Source organism: Grammomys surdaster, unplaced genomic scaffold (genome assembly GCF_004785775.1).
Source record: "Grammomys surdaster isolate TR1022 unplaced genomic scaffold, NIH_TR_1.0 125881, whole genome shotgun sequence".
In the NCBI taxonomy this organism is placed as follows: Eukaryota; Metazoa; Chordata; class Mammalia; order Rodentia; family Muridae; genus Grammomys; species Grammomys surdaster.
In genome coordinates, this window is record NW_021620706.1 from 48,873 (window position 1) to 67,710 (window position 18,838).

General features: G+C 38.0%; 1 protein-coding gene across 2 annotated transcripts in view; it reads right to left on the reverse strand.

The window, feature by feature from the left end:
- Positions 1-2,748: 2,748 nt before the first annotated feature.
- Positions 2,749-18,838, reverse strand: part of Snx7 (sorting nexin 7) — an 86,523-nt gene continuing 70,433 nt past the window's right edge. Inside the window, exon 8 of one of the 2 annotated variants that reach the window (XM_028752195.1) lies at positions 2,749-3,631. In XM_028752195.1, the coding sequence (XP_028608028.1) occupies positions 3,554-3,631 (78 nt within the window). In that variant the 3' untranslated portion in view covers positions 2,749-3,553. The remainder of the gene's footprint in view (positions 3,632-18,838) is intronic. The other variant, XM_028752194.1, reaches the window with a different exon arrangement.

Sequence of the window (18,838 nt, forward strand, 5' to 3'; positions counted from 1 at the left end):
AATCTCCTTTCAGCAGTTAGTATAGGCATGCATTTCAGATACTGAGCGCATGCTCAATCAAATCTAATGTAAAGGTTATTCTTAATATAGGTGAGCACACTAACAGCTCTAATCTCACACTCCTGTGCTATTTCTTAACTGACAAAATTACAACTGACTTTCCCTCTAACTACAGGTACTGCACTAATGGCTTATTTACACTTGTAATCTCCCATCCATGAGCTCTGAAGAGGCATTGTTACATTAGACCTAGCTTGCTGAAGAACTGCAGACATAAGAACAGTGCTAATTAATTAAATATAATGTAATTCTACAAGGATCATGTTCATTTAAAATTGTATTGCTGATGTAAAATTATGATGTAATTTCTTTACCCTTTTATCTTTCTGTTTTAATTTCCAATTTACCTGAGTATTTGCCAGTCTGCACAAGTGCACCAGGCATGTTTCTAGTGATCTTGGTGTCAAGAAGTTGGTACCCAGTCCCCTGAAACTGCAGTCACAGGTTGTTATGTTATGCTGAGATCCTAACTCCGGACCTCTACAAGAGCAGCAAATGCTCCCAAGGGCTGAGTTGTTGATCCGGCCCATGATTCTTCTTTCTTGTGGGCAAAGGTTGCTCTTTCCTTTGGATGATGAATATTTGTCATGTAGTCTCATTGAAACCCATACATTTATTATTTTTTTTAGCTATAACACTCCTATAATTTAGCCATAATACTCCTATCCGATGTGTTTAGTTAGAAGGATGAATTGACCTTGGTTCCTATTGACAAAGAATGACCTGTGACATTTATGGATTGCAGAGAAAACAAGGGGCTTGGCTATTTCCCCCAAACTAGTTTGTATCCGGGGATTTTTAACAGACTTGATACTGGAAGGGACGGTCACTTTCTTTCCCTGTGCAGAGTGGAAATCAGTAAGCAGGAAGCTATTACTCTACTTTAAACCTAGATTGTGCATCTCAGTTTATGTTACATTGGGATATAACTTTGTGTTTGTCTGGTTTTAGAAAAAATATACCAAATAGTGTTTCTTACTCACTCAATTCTGATTAATTCTGATTATATGATGTATATATGTATAAACTTATTTGTGGGAGCAAATATATTTCGGAAATAGCCAAGCCCCTTGTCATCTCTACAACCCATAAATGTCACAGGTCATTCTTTGTGGATAGGAACCAAGGTCAATTCATCCTTCTAACTAAACACACCAGATAGGAGTATTATGCAAATATTATAATTTTTATTATACATATGTATATATAAATATAATTTCATGTAGCAAAGGCTAGTTTCAAACTTGCTATGTAGCCAATACTGGTTACCTTTAAAGAAAGTCTTGATTCTCCTGGCTCCACTCTAAGCACTAGGATAACAGGCTTGTGCCACCTCACCAGTTCATGTGTTACTAATGGTTGAATTGGGGCTTTGTAAATGGAAGATAAGCATTCTATCAACTGTGTAACCCAGGCCTTGGGAGGGAGACGCAGGAGGATTTCTCCAAATTTAGACACCCTAACCTATAAAGCAAGTCCCAAGTCAGCCAGGATGATATAGTGAGACCCTATCTCACATCTTCTGCTGTGACTGATCCATCAGTTAAGTGAAATGGTTTTAGTTTTCCTCTAGGGAACTGAAATGAAAGGAGGGAGTGGACTCCTTAGAAAGAACTGACTGCGCTTCCTGCCTCCAAGCAATTATATGTATTTGAAATGTTTAAAAACAGCTGTTTTAAAAACATATTATGATTTTCATTGATTCCATGTAATCACGATTCCATGTAATAGCTACCGGAATGTCTCCTCAAACCAGGATTTGCTTTTCTGTAAAACTAGTTGCTTTGAGGAAGGTAAAGAAAACATGTCCTTTGGCAACTTGTTTCTAAAAGACAGTATGTGCTAACTGCAAAGTACACATGAATGTGGGGCAAGTGGAACTGTGTGACCAGACAGGAAAACTGGTAAGATCGAGCAGATTAAGGAACCCCAGCAATCCTCATAGTGGAGAATGGTAGGGGCTTGAATCTGCTCCTGACCTGGAGCACATGACCACTGCACTTCATTAAGAGGACCATAACAACTGGTCATCATAGCATATAGCCTAGACATCTTCATGCTAAGGAGGTATCTAGATGGGCTGGCCCCGAGGGTTTAGCTAATAAGCCTACCTTCCTGGACATTCCTTCCTGCAAAAGGTATTTAATCTCTGGTCCACCTTGAGTAAGTTGTATGGACCCTTTCCACCATGAACAAACAGTTTGGACAAGCAAAGACTGTCTCTCTTATCAAGGACCACCGTGAGAGCAGTAAGCCTTCGTTACTGTGCCAGGCTGCCTAAGTATCCGGCAGAGGGCCGCTTGGAGCTCTTGACACTCACCCTGAGCTAAGCAGGATTTCTTCCACCCTGGGCTCATCTCAGGCCTTTGGGCTCTGTTCTCAGCTCCTTGAGTTTTCCAGCAGTATCTGAGTGCCCAGGAGATTGAAAACCACAGCCTTGGCCCCAGCCTGCTCCGGTTCTCACGGGTTGGGGCCCCAATATTAGATAGACTGCTTTCGCCTCCCCTGAACATTGTGTTGGTATGTCCCTCGAGCCCGACACCCAGATAGTGGCAAGAAAGGAACATAGCCTAGCTTCTCTGAGTGGTGTCCTGACACCTAAGCAGCATTCGAAACACAGACACACTTATGAACATTCTTCATCAATGTGGACCACAAGCCCTCACAGCACAGCTTTGTAATAGGTACACTCAAGATGCTGCATGCATTAAAAATAAAAGCTGGATGTAAGTTGTAAAGATATGCAAAAATTTACAAAAAAAGAGACTCTATTACTGTGAATAGGTTGTATGGCAATGTCTAAATAATAAGACAAATAATAACTTAAACCTACTTTGGAAAATTTTTACATTGTTGAAAACAATCACTTTATTTAATAAAATTTTAAACATCTGTTATTCATGTTTAATAATTTTGTACATTTACTTCAAACTCTTAATATCAAAGTAAATTATGATGACATTAAAGTACATGCATAATATGCTTAATAATACATAATGAATTAATGTTAAAACTGTTTCAGAAGATTTACCTCTGAGAGAAAATGAACACATCATAGACACCCATTTCTTATTAAAGATTTTATTAAAACCAAGTCTTTGCAACATACTGAAAAATTTAATATTCCACAGTAAAATACGTAAGAAAAAAAACCTCTATATGTAATTAATGGCACATAAATTTAAGAACATAATTAAAATTACACCAAATATCTTCCTATCCACATAGACAATAGATAAATATCTATCCATATAACAGATTTATAGATCTATAGAATATATATCACATAATAGACCTATATATCTAGATAGATATATTTATACCACAAATTCACCTTGATGACCTGGAATACCTGAGTTTTTAAGTTGTTGGTTTTCCAGACAGTGCAAAATCATTTGTCATCTTCTTTATAAAGGGCAAAGCCAATCCAGAAAAAATAACTTTGGTTGATAGATGCTGTCTCTCAAAGATCAAACAGGAGCCTTCCATAGGATTAAAGTTTATCTTCAGAGTCTTCTTCCAAGGGGAGATCAGTCTGTGATGTGAGGAATGATTCCCATGTAGCAAGGCACTGTACAATGGAAACACCACGAGAGGGGTTAGCAGTAGTTGATGGTCAATCCAGTAGATACACTCCTATAGCAATCTGCCCCGTTTCTTCCATCAGCTTAAGAGTATTTGTCATTTCGCAGATATTTTAATATCCTTCTCACCTTTCTCAGTGTGTGTGTGTGTGTGTGTGTATGTGTGTGTTTTGCATGGCTGTATACATTTTCATGGTGAGTTTTCAGAGGCTACTGGGTGTCTTCTTTAATTTCTCTGTAAATTGCTTTTTGAGACAGGATTTCTCATTGGACATGGACTTTACTGACTCAGCTTGACTGTCAGGCCTGCAAGTATCAGGTATTTTTCTATTTCCACCTGTCTAGCACTGGGATGAGAAATTTGTGTCTCCACTCCAGGCTTTTTACATGGGGTGTTTAAGGCACACAAGCTTGTGCAGCAAGCACTTTGCCAACTGAACCATCTTTCTGGTTTAGTATTTTAATTCTTACTGAGAGATACTATTGGCAAATAAGAGGAAACCATATCAAATGCTGAAAGAAGAGTTTGCTAAGACAATGCATTGGTATTCCATTGATAGAAGAGAAAAGAAAGCACATCTGGACCTTAAAAGATGCACATTGGCATCTAGACCTGGTGCTGATGCAAACAGGATCAGGTGCTTTAGGATTGAGGTGTGAGGTATGTATGTTTGTAACTCGACATACACCCTGTCTTGCATAAGAGTTCTGAGAATGTTATTAGTTGTTTTATTATGTGCTAGCACTGGGTGTTGAGAGTCAATGTTTAATGGCTAAAACCTCACTAAAATAAGATAACAATGAAATACACACAGTGCACCAACAGGTGGAAAAATAGTTCATATAAAAGTGTCTATTAATCCACAAAAGCCCCCCCAAAATGGAAACAGAATGAATGAAAAATAACAGCAAGATAACACATTCAAACCTAATCCAATCAACAGTCAATTTAAATGTCTACAAAGCATACATCTCAATAAAATGGATAGGTTGTCTACTGAACAGAAAACTAACACCCACCTGTAGTATGTTTTATTTCATTATGTATTTTCAATATAATGGCAAAATGAAAAATGAAAAAGAATTGTGTATGTCTGTATAAAACACATGTCAAAAAAGATTGAAAAATAACACTATATTAGTATTGATGCCTTCAAAATAAAGACCCTTATCAAAATAAAGATGATCTTTTATAAGAGTAGAAGCTGGAATTTCAAGATATTTTGAACAAAAACATACTAATACAAAGAGAAGGGTAAACATATCTATGATTGGTTTTCGAGTCCTTTCATGTTTAACATGTGAACAGAAAAACAATGATATAGATTTGAAGCATATGATAGATCAAGTTGACCTAATGCATATCTAAAGAACAAAACCAGAAAACACATCTCTTCATGCACTATACTCTGGACTATATGAGAGGTGTCAATAGTCTGGCATGGTGGCACATAGCTGTAATTCCAACACACAGGAAACTGACGCTTGAGTATTTCTCATTGTTAGTATCTTTGTCTTGGCTACATTGTGAGTTTCACGCCAGTCTAGAATATGGAATAAGACCCTGTCATAAAAAAACATTAGTATATACAAGATTCATGCCACATGAATTGCGGTCCCTGAATGATGTAGAATTAAGTTAAAAAAACAATTATAGAAACCTATGATAACCCCCGAGTATTTGTAATATAAATAGGAGAATTTTAAATACCCATGGACCACAGAGAAAACCAAAAGTGAAATAATTAAGTATTTTTAACAGAATGAAAAAGAAATCACAATATATCAAAAACTCTCATAAACCACTAAATACCACTCAGGGAGTAAACAGAAGAAGACTAATTGCCTACATTAGAGAAGAGGAAAAAGTCTCCAATCGATACATTTAATTTCTACTTTCAAAACCAAAAGAGCAAAAGCCAAATAAATAGCTCCCAGCAAACATATTAAAGCCACAGTAAGCTGCAGCATGTGCATGTATGTGCATTTGTATATCTGTTTGGGCAAAGCAGAGTGAGAATCAAAAAGAGACCACAGGACAAATAATAGAGAAAGAAACAATGACACTGAACATTGAATCTCTGAGAAGATTAGTAATATTATTAAAGTGCATTACTGATCATTAAAAGGAAGATGGGGCAGGGTGATAGGGATTGGTAGTAAAACACTTGTCTAGAATGCATAGGGTTCTAGGTTAGATCCTCACATGGTAAAAATGATAAAGAAAAGATGACAGGATTTATTAAGACTGAAGAATGGAAAGACATTATTAGCTCAGATCCTACTGATTTCAAGAAGGAAATTCTACAAGCATTATGATGTTGCTCTTGAAGTCCAGATGAAATGAACCATTGACAGTTACTCAAAAGGCAAAGATCAGCCAAGCACAGTAGTACAAGTACAAACAGAAGACTGAAGACACAGGTGAGCTTTCTAGCTAACTCAAGTGAATGAAATTGTAGGAGAAATAAAAAACTGTAGACTGATTTTAATCAGAAATATATATGCAAAATCTCTAAAAAATAGGAAACAAAAGCCAGTAATGTATACAAAGAATTATAGGTAATATGCAAGTGGATTTTATCATAAAATAAAAGATTTGATCAACACTCAACGTCACTGACATATCAAACACATCATCTCCATCTCAACAATACTCAAGAGCATTTGCCAAATTTCAAAGACTCTCTATTCCCAATTAAATAAACAATTCTCAGCAAATTAAGAATAGATGTGAAAGTGTATACATCTGAGCAAGAAAATCTGTAAGAAAAAAATCCTACAGTTTACCTTCTATGCAGACATGCAATAAATATTGGTTAGGTAAGAATATGTTTTTCTTTCCAGTTTACATTCAGTTTCAGATCTCCTTTGGCAAATTTAAGTATAAAAATAAAAAAAAGAATACAATGAGAAAACTGATCCTCAATCTTATCCACACATTGGGAGAGCCCATGGTCCCTGAAGACCTTTCTGCTGAGCTCTAGTCATTCCTCAGCGAGTTCATCCATAGCCAGCAGCTGTTAACCATGCAGAACCATTCAAAGCAGTTGCTGCTTTCAGATAAATAGAATAATTTAGAAAATTTAGTCAAACTATCACTTAAATAAATTGACTACCCCTCAGGTTAAAAGTCAACACGAAATTTTAAGCAGCCTGCTTTGTTTAGAATTCATGTCAAATAAAGACTCAGAATTGTACTGAGAATGACAATGGTCCTCAAAGAGACTCTCTTCAGTCATTATTCTATTGTACTTCAACCAAACCAGTCTAATAATGGCTGTGACATGCTAATCACCATCCATGTGGAGAAGTATTGTGAACCACCATTTATTTATAAGATAAGCACTAAAGCTATTGACATACGGTAAAGAGACATTAGCTACTGAGTGACTTCCTTGCCATCCTCCATCATGAGGCACAAAAAAGATTTTATGGATTTTGATTCCTGAAAAATCACATAACAACCCCAATAGAGCAAGATGTGTAATCAACATTACATACATATCTATGAATCTTCAACAGACATTACAATGGCTGTTTCATACATCATACATTTTGAGTGCACATTCCTATCATAAACTCCGTTTTACAAGTAAGGAAGGTGAAGTTCGAATAACCTAGATATATTTAAAGCACTGCAAATATTCTAGAGACCATAGCTAATGTTTATTCATTGGCACATGGAAAATGATAGATCTCCTATGTCACCACTGGAGTATACAAGTCACTGGCAAATGTGAGAAGATGTCTTTTACACAGTAGAAGAAGGACTATTTGGGAGGAGAGGTGGGAAGAAAGAACAGGAGTCATCAGGGTGATGAATTTTTAAGAAAAAATATATACTAAATCCATGTATATGGAAGTTGATTCTCTGTGTATCTCTTAAGCCATGCTTTAGTTCTGGTAGTAGAACCACCATTGAAGAGCATGGAGTCTAGATACACCAGGCGTTCAGCTAATGCTAAGTAAATTTATTGAACTACCAATGCTAAGATGTTGATCAAAATAAAGTCTGCATTCTTCCTTTTCTCATGAACTGTTTTCCTGGGTTCTTTTGCGATCTAATTTCTAAATGTTAAGTTTTGTCCTCATGTCCTATGGCCTCATTTCTGCTCAGGCTTAAGTTCAGTGACAATTTTGGGTCTGCAAAGCTGTAGATTTGGTCTTGAACTATGTAACTCACGATGCCACCCAATCTCTTCGGAGATTTTAAAATTCGTTTACATTGTTTTTATCACATTTATTAATTTATCTGTTTACTTTGGGTGTAACTGTGTGGTTCACATGTGTGTGGAGGGCAGAGGACAGCTAGTGGGAACTGGTTCTCTCTTTATACCATCTGAGTCCTGGCTTGGTGGCAAGTGCTTCTGGTGTTATCTTTCTGGCCCTCTTTTCAAATTATTACTATCATACCATCATTATTATTTTACTTAAAGTGAATATATGTAGTTAACTGTTCCTTCCCTCTCATGTTGGAGTAACAGTCAGTTGAGTTATCTGATAACTGGTACATATATCATATCAATCTATAAGTCTCTTCTTAAAAACAATAAAAAGGGGGCAAGATGGCTCCGATGATAAAGCTGCTTGCTGTGGAGCCTGATAACCTGAGTTTTTTCCCCCTAAATCAGGAATATCAGCCTTCCTAATGCTGCAACCCTTTAGAGTTCCTAGTGATGTAGTGACCTCCAACGATAAAATTATTTCCATTGCTACTTCAAAAATGCAATTTTGCTATTGTCCTGGGTCATAATGAAAATGTTTTTGGAGATAGAGGTTTCCTAAACAAGTCTCAACCCACAAGTTGAGAATTCCTGCCTCAGATCCACATGGTGGTAGGTGACAACCAACTCCCACAAGTTTTCCACCAATCTCTACATACACACACTCAAACGCTAAACAAATAAATAAATGTAATAAAAATATACAAAAAGCTGATGCCTAACATTTCTCATTTCTTGTTATTCTTTCGCTCTTCATTTTGAACTGGAGAACTTAAGTAAGACCTCAAGCATTAGGCAGTTCACACAGCACAGTTGAGCAGCTTAGTACCAAGGGCATCACCTGTGATCAGCTTTGTGACAGTTGAAAAACATTACGGAAAGAGTCACCAATGTCTCAAAACTGAGTGGGACTTGCATTGTAAGTTAGCTTTTTTAATCAGGTGTTTCTATTTGTTTGGCTTTAAATTGAGATTAAGCATTTACCTTTTATTATTTTCAAATCACCACTATCAATCAAGCTAGTTAGTATTTGTATAAGCGAGAAGGAAGACAAAATAAATTTTAAAGTGATATTAATCACAAGCATCTTCTCTGGCCTAGTCTTTGCAGTATCATCAAGCTTTACCAAGGGTTGTTTCTTATACAACTGTGGGACAACTTAGAACAACACAGGGCTCTCCTTTTTTGAATAACATGTCACATTTTTTTCCCTGTAAGTGGCTTCTGACGCAATCAGATCATTTCATTTTTGTTAAGAGAACGGATCTGGGAGCCACATGGCTCGGAGTGTGAAGGCACTTTCCATGTAAGCCAGCTGACCTGAGTTGGATCCTCAGATCAAAAATATGAAGAGAGAACTTGCTTCAGAAGCTGACCTTTGACCTCTCCAGGCATGCCCTGGGGCACACACACCCACACACATGCCAAACAATAAATATTTAAAACAAAAGCAAACAAAACTGATTCACAGAATACTATGCTGTTTCTTCCCAAGAGCACAGAGTGAATGATCCCCACTTTGGAAGGTTAAGTAAGGTGGTAGATGTGCGTTAGCCAGGATGGGGAAAAAAAACGAAAACAAGGTTCACCACAAATCCTCTGTAACAGAAAATCCAGCAAGTATCCTCCCCAGGTGACTGTGTTCTATAGCCGAAGGGCAAACGCTAAAACTCTCTGAGAGCAGAGAACTCAGAGAGACAGTAGCTGGGAAACGGAGCCAAAATACGAACAAAAGATGCTAGTAAAGATAAGCTTTAATTCTAAAACTAACTTAGTTTTAAAGTAAATCTCCTGGTGCTTCAGCAGAGGTGATGACATTTTCTACCAGAACAGGCAAATGTCTCCAGAGTTCTCAGGTGCACAGTAATCTCACAAACAGATGCGATCAAGTTTTAAAACAGTTCAGTGGTGACAGTAATACTCCCATAGAAGCAACAGCTTTCCACGGAAGTGTCTGCATTTAGGAGTTGGTATTGAAATTCTGTCACCTTGTGGAATGTGAGGAGGTCTATGCCACACTGTGACTCTCTGACTTGCTTGGCTTTTTCACCCACTTATAGAATAAATGGGTTTACACTAAAATGGAAGGTTCCAGGGTCTGACTGAGGCTAGCAAAAAGTTGATAAACAGAATTACATAAGATTTACAATTTTGTCTAGTTCTGCTTCCCTAGAGACATTATGAAATACAGTGACCATAAATTTTTAAACATTCCCCCAAGTGTTTCGTATTTGCAGGATAATTACTATCATATAGTTTCCAAAAGTAAGATCCAGAGGCACACAAGACATCTTTTCAGTCATCACCATAGTTACTACTGTTAGCCTATACTCGCTGACTGCTTCCAAACTGGTAGACATTCAGTCTGCTGCTTTTCTTTCATTTAACAGCTTTGAAGCCTGTTTTCTATATCACAGTTTCAGGCTCAAGTAAAATGAGTAGTTTAGGGGACATGCTAGTCAGTCCTGGTGGTACAAAATTTAACATCAGCTAATTGGGAATCTGAGGCAGGAGGATTGCAACTTCAAAGCATGGACGGACCACAGGGTGAGTTCAAGGCCAGACTCGACAAGCCAGTGAGTTTGTGCTTCAAAATAAAAAGTGCAGATATTCAAATATTCTGCATATGTTCCTCAGTGGCAGAACCCTTGCCTGCTATATGAAAGGCCCTGAGTTTAATTCCCTGTACTGCCAAAAAGAACAAACAAACAAACAAACAAACAGCAAAACAACCAAACCAAACCCAACAAACAGGAAGAGAAAGGGAGAGAGGAACCTCACTTTTTTAAAAGTCGAAATCCAGATTCTGAGAGCTACTTTGAGAGTTTTAACCTTAGAGGTATCAGCAACTTTAAAATAACAGGATTTATATACTGCTTTCCTGCAATTACAGCATAAGCTGTGTGTGCATCCGCAAGGGTTAAAGTAAAGAGACTCATTAGCTACAGACGCCATCTTGTGGCCCACTTATTTATTATTCTATAGTAGTCTGGATGCCTAACTCAAAGTCTGATAAAGACAGAGGTGCCTCAGGGACTACTTTTTTTTTTTTTTTTTAATTTTTCTCACTTTGCACACAGGTTACTGGGGCAGTAAAATGTTAAGAATATTTCGTGGAGAAACTAATCCAAGGGCCTGAATTTGCATTTATATTCTTTCAACTCCTGTGTTGCTTTTGACGTAAGGAGCCAATTACCCAAGGCTCATTAGCTGGAAAGTTCCCATTTCCAAGCTTACTTTTTCAAGCTTATTTCTGTTTAACCATATATTGGCCCTACAGATAATGACAGTGAAAACATTTACCCTACTCTCAGCAAATATTTGATCAAAGCACAGCGATTAATATTTTGGTACCTCATTTTAAAGCATTTGCCACACTTTCTGCTTTAGTTTTCCTAAAGGCATACAGTTCATGTGTATGTAGGTGAGTATGTGAGTGCATGAGTGTGTGTGTGTGTGTGTGTGTGTGTGTGTGTGTGTGTGTGAATATGTGTGAGTACATGTGTTTAGTGGGACATAGGAGAAAATTATTACTTTTCACTAACATGAACAATGAGTATCATCAGAACATGATCAGGATTTTCTAATCAGTGAGTGGCAATGCTGACAGCCAGTTCTACATTTTTCATTAGTTGACTCCCTTCTTTAAGACGATATATCCTTGTATATACCCTTTGTATATTCTAAATTATTTAATCCTTCCTAATCTCTTCCTATTAAATCTCTAAACAACTAAACTTCAGAAGTGATTGCCTAGATGAAAGTATGGGGAAAACAGATGCCTCTGCTTTACCTCCCCATGGTAGACATAGACTCGTTTTCATTAGCATGAATAATTGAGAAATAATTATATTACAGGACATAAAGTAGTGAGGAGACTATTTTAATAGAAGTTTTGAGACAGCAGAAACCTCCAAAATACCAAAAATGTTTACTAATTATATGAGACAAAATAAAAAAAATGGCACAATTATGCAGAGCAATGGTGTGGACTATTTATTACTTTTGAATGTCTAATCTGGATAGCACTCATCACTGCTTTTTTTTTTCTTTTTTCTTTGGTTAATTTTTAGAGAGAGTCTCACTTCATAACTCAGCCTAGTCTGGAAGTTACCATGTAGCACAGGCTGCCCTGAAAGTCATGGTAATTCTTTGGCCTCAGCCTCCCAAAGTAATGCAATTATAGGCATATACCACCACACCTGCCCATCTTTTAATATTAAACGTTCATCTCTTTGAGTTCCATTTATAATTCTTTTTTTTTGTTTTTTGAGATTACAATTCTTTTTCTGTTTGTTTATACAAAATTTCTAGTGCCCATTTTCCCACCTGTTAATGTCATTTCCTAGTAACTACGAAAGCTTTGTTCCCTGTGGTATTTCTTCTGCTGAGTAGAGAATACACTATGGCAATTGCCTCTAGTGAGCAGTCCAAAATAATTAAAAATAAAAGTAAATCACCCACTGAAAACTTGGATCTATAATCAATTATAGAGCCTCTGGGCAGTAAGAATAGAATTATTAACATCCTAAGGCCATAGGATTTATTATTCTCTTGCTTTATTCATTCTAACTGCATGCCTCTGGTTTTATTTGAAGTTAGGACTGATGGCTCACAACAAAAAATTTTTCTATGACGTAGATGACATAAAGGATGACAGAGTGAATTATTATACAATCAGTAGTATTGAACTTTCTATAAAAAGTTAGGAAAGAGCTTCTAGCTACTTAGTAGACGGCTATCACAAGGCACTGAGATAAAAAGAAGTGGCTGTTTTCTATTTGATGATGATGACCGCACCCATGTGAATTGGATGGTCCATGCAGAAACACTAGAGTGAGCCTGAATTTCCTAACCCTGAGATAGTTTGGCTTCTAGTAGTGTCTTCCAGTGCTAAGAGAGACAATTACAAAGGCACAGGAAATGGATTAAAACATTTTAACTGGCATAAAAATGGCTAGGTCGAGTAAAATTGTAATCTTCTGAGCCTCTTAGACTAAGTAGGTATGTGTAATTAACAATATCCTCCCTTCCTTGCCACCCACCCACACACCCCCACCCCTCGCCCACACACACACACACACACACACACACACACACACAGGCACTCCAATCCTATAGTGTTCTGAAATAGTCTTCCCACAGTGACCAAGATACTGAGAGTTGTTTCCATGAGGAATTATTTTGATACCATTAAGAAATTTGTCTTCTTATATGTCAAGTGTTAGAAACTGTTAGAATTTCTAATTTTTCTTTTTTAATTAAACCATAACGGGGGAATGTTAGTATTCTGTCTAAACTCCACCTCTTTTTCATTTTCCTTTTTAATTAAACCAAAATGTGGGGATGTTAATATTCTGTCTAAACTCCACCTCCACAGTCACCTGGCAACAGCCAGGTATGCTCCTCCCCACAGTTACCTGGCAACAGGCAGGTAGGCCTGCCCACTATAAAAGGGGCTGCTTGGCCCCTCCTCTCTCTCTTGCTCCCCTTACTCACGCCCTACAGGTTGCCCTCTGCCCCCTCCCCCTTCCCTTCCCCCTCTCTCCACGCGGTCATGGCTGGCCTCTACTCCTCTACCTTTCTGCTCTCTCTCCTCTCACTCTCTTCCCTCCACCCCAATAAACTCCCCTTCGTTGAACCGTCTGATCTGCTGTGGTTTATTCCAAGATAAGTGCGAAAAATCTAACAGGCAGGACAATAAAATAACCAGCCTTCTACTTCTGTGGAATGGATAGTTTTCATTTAACCTCTTCAAATACACTGGTTTTTGGGTTTGGTTTTCTGATGGGCAAATCCATTTTATTTCCATTTGCCTCCTTGATTGAGATCACAGAGGCGGAACAGAAACCAAGCAGCCATTTTCTCTTTCCCAGACTGTCTCCATCAGAGATTCATTGTAATAATTTTATGAGCATATTAGATCTTCTTTTCTTTAGTTCAAAGAGGCTCCACATACTTGACTCTGGTACTATTTGGAAGTTTCTCAACTCCCCCTCCTCAAGCCTCACTCTCTCCTGAAATGTGACCCCTGATACTCCCAATTCTTTCCTGGACTCATCCTTAAATGTACTGTGCTTTCATCCTCACGTTTCATGGTCTGTGGTCCATGGTGCAATCACGTTTGATTCTTCATATGATTCACGTTTCTCTCTTTCAAACTGCTAACTCCTCTTAAGTCACAACCACTTTCAAAGTCTTTGTGACTTTGGAAGTGTAACTAACTTTTCTATAAATTTTCAAGCCACTTTACTAAATTCTAGGGAATATGAAAATGGCTAGAGTTTCCCTCCTTTGCTTTCTCCTTCTGGATTTAAAAAGCACTTTATCCTTAGGCTGACGGCAGATGAAGGTGACATTCTTCCTGTGCTAGTTAGAATAAAATTTTGGGAGGCTGTTCTACTTACTCCTTTTACTAAAGTAATTTTTCTGATTTTTCAGCTTCCAAAGGAATGAAATTTATGACAGAAATCTGGATCAGGATCTTTCCCAGGTAGCAATTTTATAATTATAATTAATACACTTTTACCTTGTATCAGAATTCTTGGGAGCTATTCTATCTTGGGCCAGGCTGGTTTTCAGCATTTTTTTTTCCCACATCAGAAAAATGTGTCAAGTCTGTCTTGTAAAACTGATGTTAAAGCAACCCTTTGCAGGCTCCCATTTTCCAAACATAACAAGGAATGCACTGCATTCTGGAATAAAGGTAACTACATTTGGAGAACATTCAGAAACGTTGGAGTCCGTCTGTCCATTACTTATTTTGTAAGTTATTCTTTTGTACACGTCTGGAATTTTTTAATGGCTCACAAATAACTAGATTTGGATTTTAGAAAATCTTCAGCAGTTGTTCCCATTTGGATAGAGATTTTCTCTTGTTAAGATATTTATTTTTCTATTTTCATTTATCTACCAGAAAATGCATTTCACCATAAATGCTTCCCTACTTCCCAGATGTCCATGTGGACTCAAATATTTGTGGTGCCCAGTATGCCCAAATCCTCCTATAGGTCCTTCCATTACAAGCAACTGAATAAGACAAACTTAAACAAATGCCCATTAAAAATATCAGCAGAAGCTGCAATGATGCCTGAACATGATCCCATCACTCAGAGGTTGAGGCAGGAGTATTGCCATAATCCTCAAACCAGTTTAGGTTACAGAGTGAGTTCTAAGGCCATCCTGGGCTACACAGTAAGACACTGTCTAGAGAGAGAAAGATAGAGATAGAGATAGAGATAGAGATAGAGATAGATAGATAGATAGATAGAGAGAGAGAGAGAGAGAGAGAGAGAGAGAGAAACTGTAAAGCTCTATCAATCAAGTGGATATGTACATTATTTTTTCATAATAAGCTTTAACTATATGAGAAAGGTTTAAGCTCAAAATTCTATCTACCACAGTGCCTCACACATGGGTTTGATAATAGTCTTTTTTAACATTAGTTTTGAAGTCAGTATACAAAGGACTGGGTTTCATTGTGGCATTTTTGGATGTATTTCATTGTACTTTGTTCTATCCTGTCCTTCTCCACGACTGCTAACCATATGTCCTCTGCCCTGCTCTGTCTGGCGCCCTTCCTTCACTCAAATACTACTCCCCCACTTCTGATTTAATGTTACATGTTCTGGGAGTAAAGGTGTTTGCCACCACACAGGGCAATAATGGAAGGGTAAATGAATCATTTTACATGAGGAGAAGGACATTGTAAAATGAGATAGAATAATATCATGAATATAATGTGGATTATGCATAATTGATAATTGTAGAGTTGTTTCTTTTTATTTATTTTAAGGTTAGTGTACAAAATAATGGGTTTCCTGATAGCATTTTCTTTGTACATTTCATTTCCATTGTATTTCTAATTTGTTCAATTCCCCAAGGCCCTCCCTCATGCTTCCTGCATGCATCTGAAATTCAGTAACCAGTACTCTGGTTATTTAAAATTCATATTATCCAAATTTTAAACAGCTAATATTCATAATTATCTTAAGACTGTAAAAGAGATATTTAGACAAGTGCTTTAGTATTTCTGTCACAGCCTTGCAAATACTTTGGATTGCTGGTATTGGTATCTTCTTCTAAAACTGAGTCTAGGCTCAATTCAAGCTGTGCTGAGCCAGGCATGGCCCTGGTTGGGACAGAGTGACATGGTTCCTGGCCCTGAGACAGAGCCTTGGTGTGAGCCCCCACAAGTGTCCAGCTGCAGTGGGCATAAGTCTTGTTTGTGTAAAAATGTACATATTTTCACATTCCTCTGATGAATGTCCTCCCCGTTATTTTTAATGACTCCATGAGAATTAAAAGCCCCATGAGTCCAGGAGTTGAGGATGTGGCTCATGTCTCTGTAAGGCTATGGGGAAAGAGCTCTAAATACATGAGTTCAAAATAAATATAATTTCTAAACTATGCAAAAAAAATAAGGATGTAATATGAATTAGGAGAGGCTTCCTGAACCTAAAGGAACAAAGCAGCTACACTATGAGCCAGCTTGTCAGAAAGATACAAAAGCCAGCAGATTCCTGAGTTCAAGGTCACCCAGGACAAAGGGAGGTTAGGCCCAGGTGTGGAAGAAATGGTAATTTCAGGGCAAGGCCCAACCAACTAGTTTATCTTATCGTCTGTGCTTCACAAAGGCAGACAGATCTCTGAATTCTTTTGCAAAGATAAAAAAAAATGTAAGCTTGCAATCTCCTAAGAATCAAAGGGCTGGGTTCAAGAATTTCGGATTCACAAGATAATCAAAAGGAAACATTCACTAAATGATTGGATTGATATGTAAAATAAAAGATTGGACCTGTGTTCTACAGGAGACACGCTATCCAGAGAGTTTTCTTTTTTCTTTTGAATAAAAAAGAGAACTGCTTGGAGAACTGACAGACAAACAAGCAAGCAGGTTGGGACAGAGATCTCTTAGAATAGCAAGTACTGTGTTCCACAAGAACAAAGCTTGGATCCGAGATTTGACTTAGAGTCGTTCGTTTCCTGATCCCAGACACCCCTTCTCTCTGAACCACTCTCTAAGCTGAGGCTGATCCTTGAAAAAGCTGGACTTCAGAAGGATTTCTGACTGTCCAGGAAATTGTGAAACAGATTCCTGTATGCAAATAAGAGTCATTTTTATTTCTTATGGCAAAATAGACACATGGCTCTCCACTGACATATGTCTGTTGCAGGTATCAGTATGTCCAAGTCCATGCTGGTCTCCTGGCTCTCTCATTACTCCTCACAAGTACCCGTGTTAGACATCTGCTCCCCGAGGGCAGAACTTAGAACAGACAACACCAGACCGAACAGCTCCAAGGGAGGGCGGTTTGCTCAGGACAAAGGGGAGGGGGGAGTAGAGGAAGAAGATGGAAGAAGAGAGGGAGGTCAGGGAGTTCTGTTTTATATGAGCGGTGATGTCGCCTCTCCCAGATAAACGTGAAGTAGCCAGGTGGATACTGGGAGTGTATGGCGGTTGCCTTGGCAATGATGTGGGGGTTGCCTAGATGTGATGTCACTGGGTTCGAGCCTGATACCAACAACCTGTGCCTTTGCTGTGCCCCCCCACACACACACCAGCACAGCTGACTTAATAGTGTTACTTATGATAGAAAAAAAACATAAATTTTGAGTATTAGAAAATATCTAATGGCATGATGATTTATAAACACATGATGATCATGACCACTTGGAAAATTATGTAAAACAACTTAAAAATATGAAAAAACCCCAAATATATTCATTTTAATCATCATGGCTCCAAATGAAAAAGTAATATACTTAATATGGGCACTCTCAAAAAGGGCCATGCAAATGTTTAATTAATCAGTATGATAATCTTGGGCTAGTAAATTATTTTTCTATAATTATACTAATATCTACTTTTCTGTAGGGGTTATTAACTTTTATGTCTTCTTTACTTTAGGATAACTACTTAATTTTTATATGGTGGTGGTATTCAGAAAGTATGTATTAGTTTTCTTTTAAATAGAACACTAAGCTACAAAATAATGACTTTTATTTACTTACTAGTAATTCTAAATAAAACAAACCAAAACAAAATAAAAAGACAAACAAGAAACAAAAAACCCTAAATAAGAAAACAAAAACCATAAGAGTCTGTGAACTACAGATGCCCTAGAATCTAGTCACTTTACTAACTCCAACCCTCAACACAACTTCCAGTGACCTCTGGTCAATTCCCTATCCTTTTTATTCCTATCAGGCTGCCATTGGTGTACTTGTTAGTATTCTGTCTAAACTCCACCTCCACAGTTACCTGGCAACACCCAGGTATGCTCCTCTGCACAGTTACCTGGCAACAGGCAGGTAGGCCTGCCCACTATAAAAGGGGCTGCTTGCCCCCTCCTCTCCCTCTTGCTCTCTTAATCTCTTGGTCTCTTGCCTCTAGCTTTTCTCTGTCCCCTTGCCCTTCCCCCTCTCTTTCCCCCTCTCTCCAAGTGGTCACGGCAGGCCCCTACTTCTCTGCTTCTCTACCTCTCTACTCCCTCTCTCTGCCTCTACTACCCTCCTGGCTCCCCTCCCATGCCCTGAATAAACTCTATTCTATTCTATACTAGTGTGTGACTGGTCCCTCGGGGGAAGAGATGCCTCAGCATGGGCCTGATGAGACATCCCCTTCCCCCATACTTCTCCACACACCCACAGAACATACTCTTTATCTCTTTATCTGTTTATAAACACATCAGTATTAGCACACAAAGAAAGCAAAGACATTTCCATGAGTAAAGGGGCATCAACAGAACTGTAGAGAAACCAGGGCTGTTTGTAATAGCTTTAAAATCCACAATGATATCACAAGACAAGTTTTCTACTAGGGAAAAGGTCACTGTTCTCTCTCTTTCTTCCTTCCTTCCTTCCTTCCTTCCTTCCTTCCTTCCTTCCTTCCTTCCTTCCTTCCTTCCTTCCTTCCTTCCTTTCTTTCTTTCTTTCTTTCTTTCTTTCTTTCTTTCTTTCTTTCTT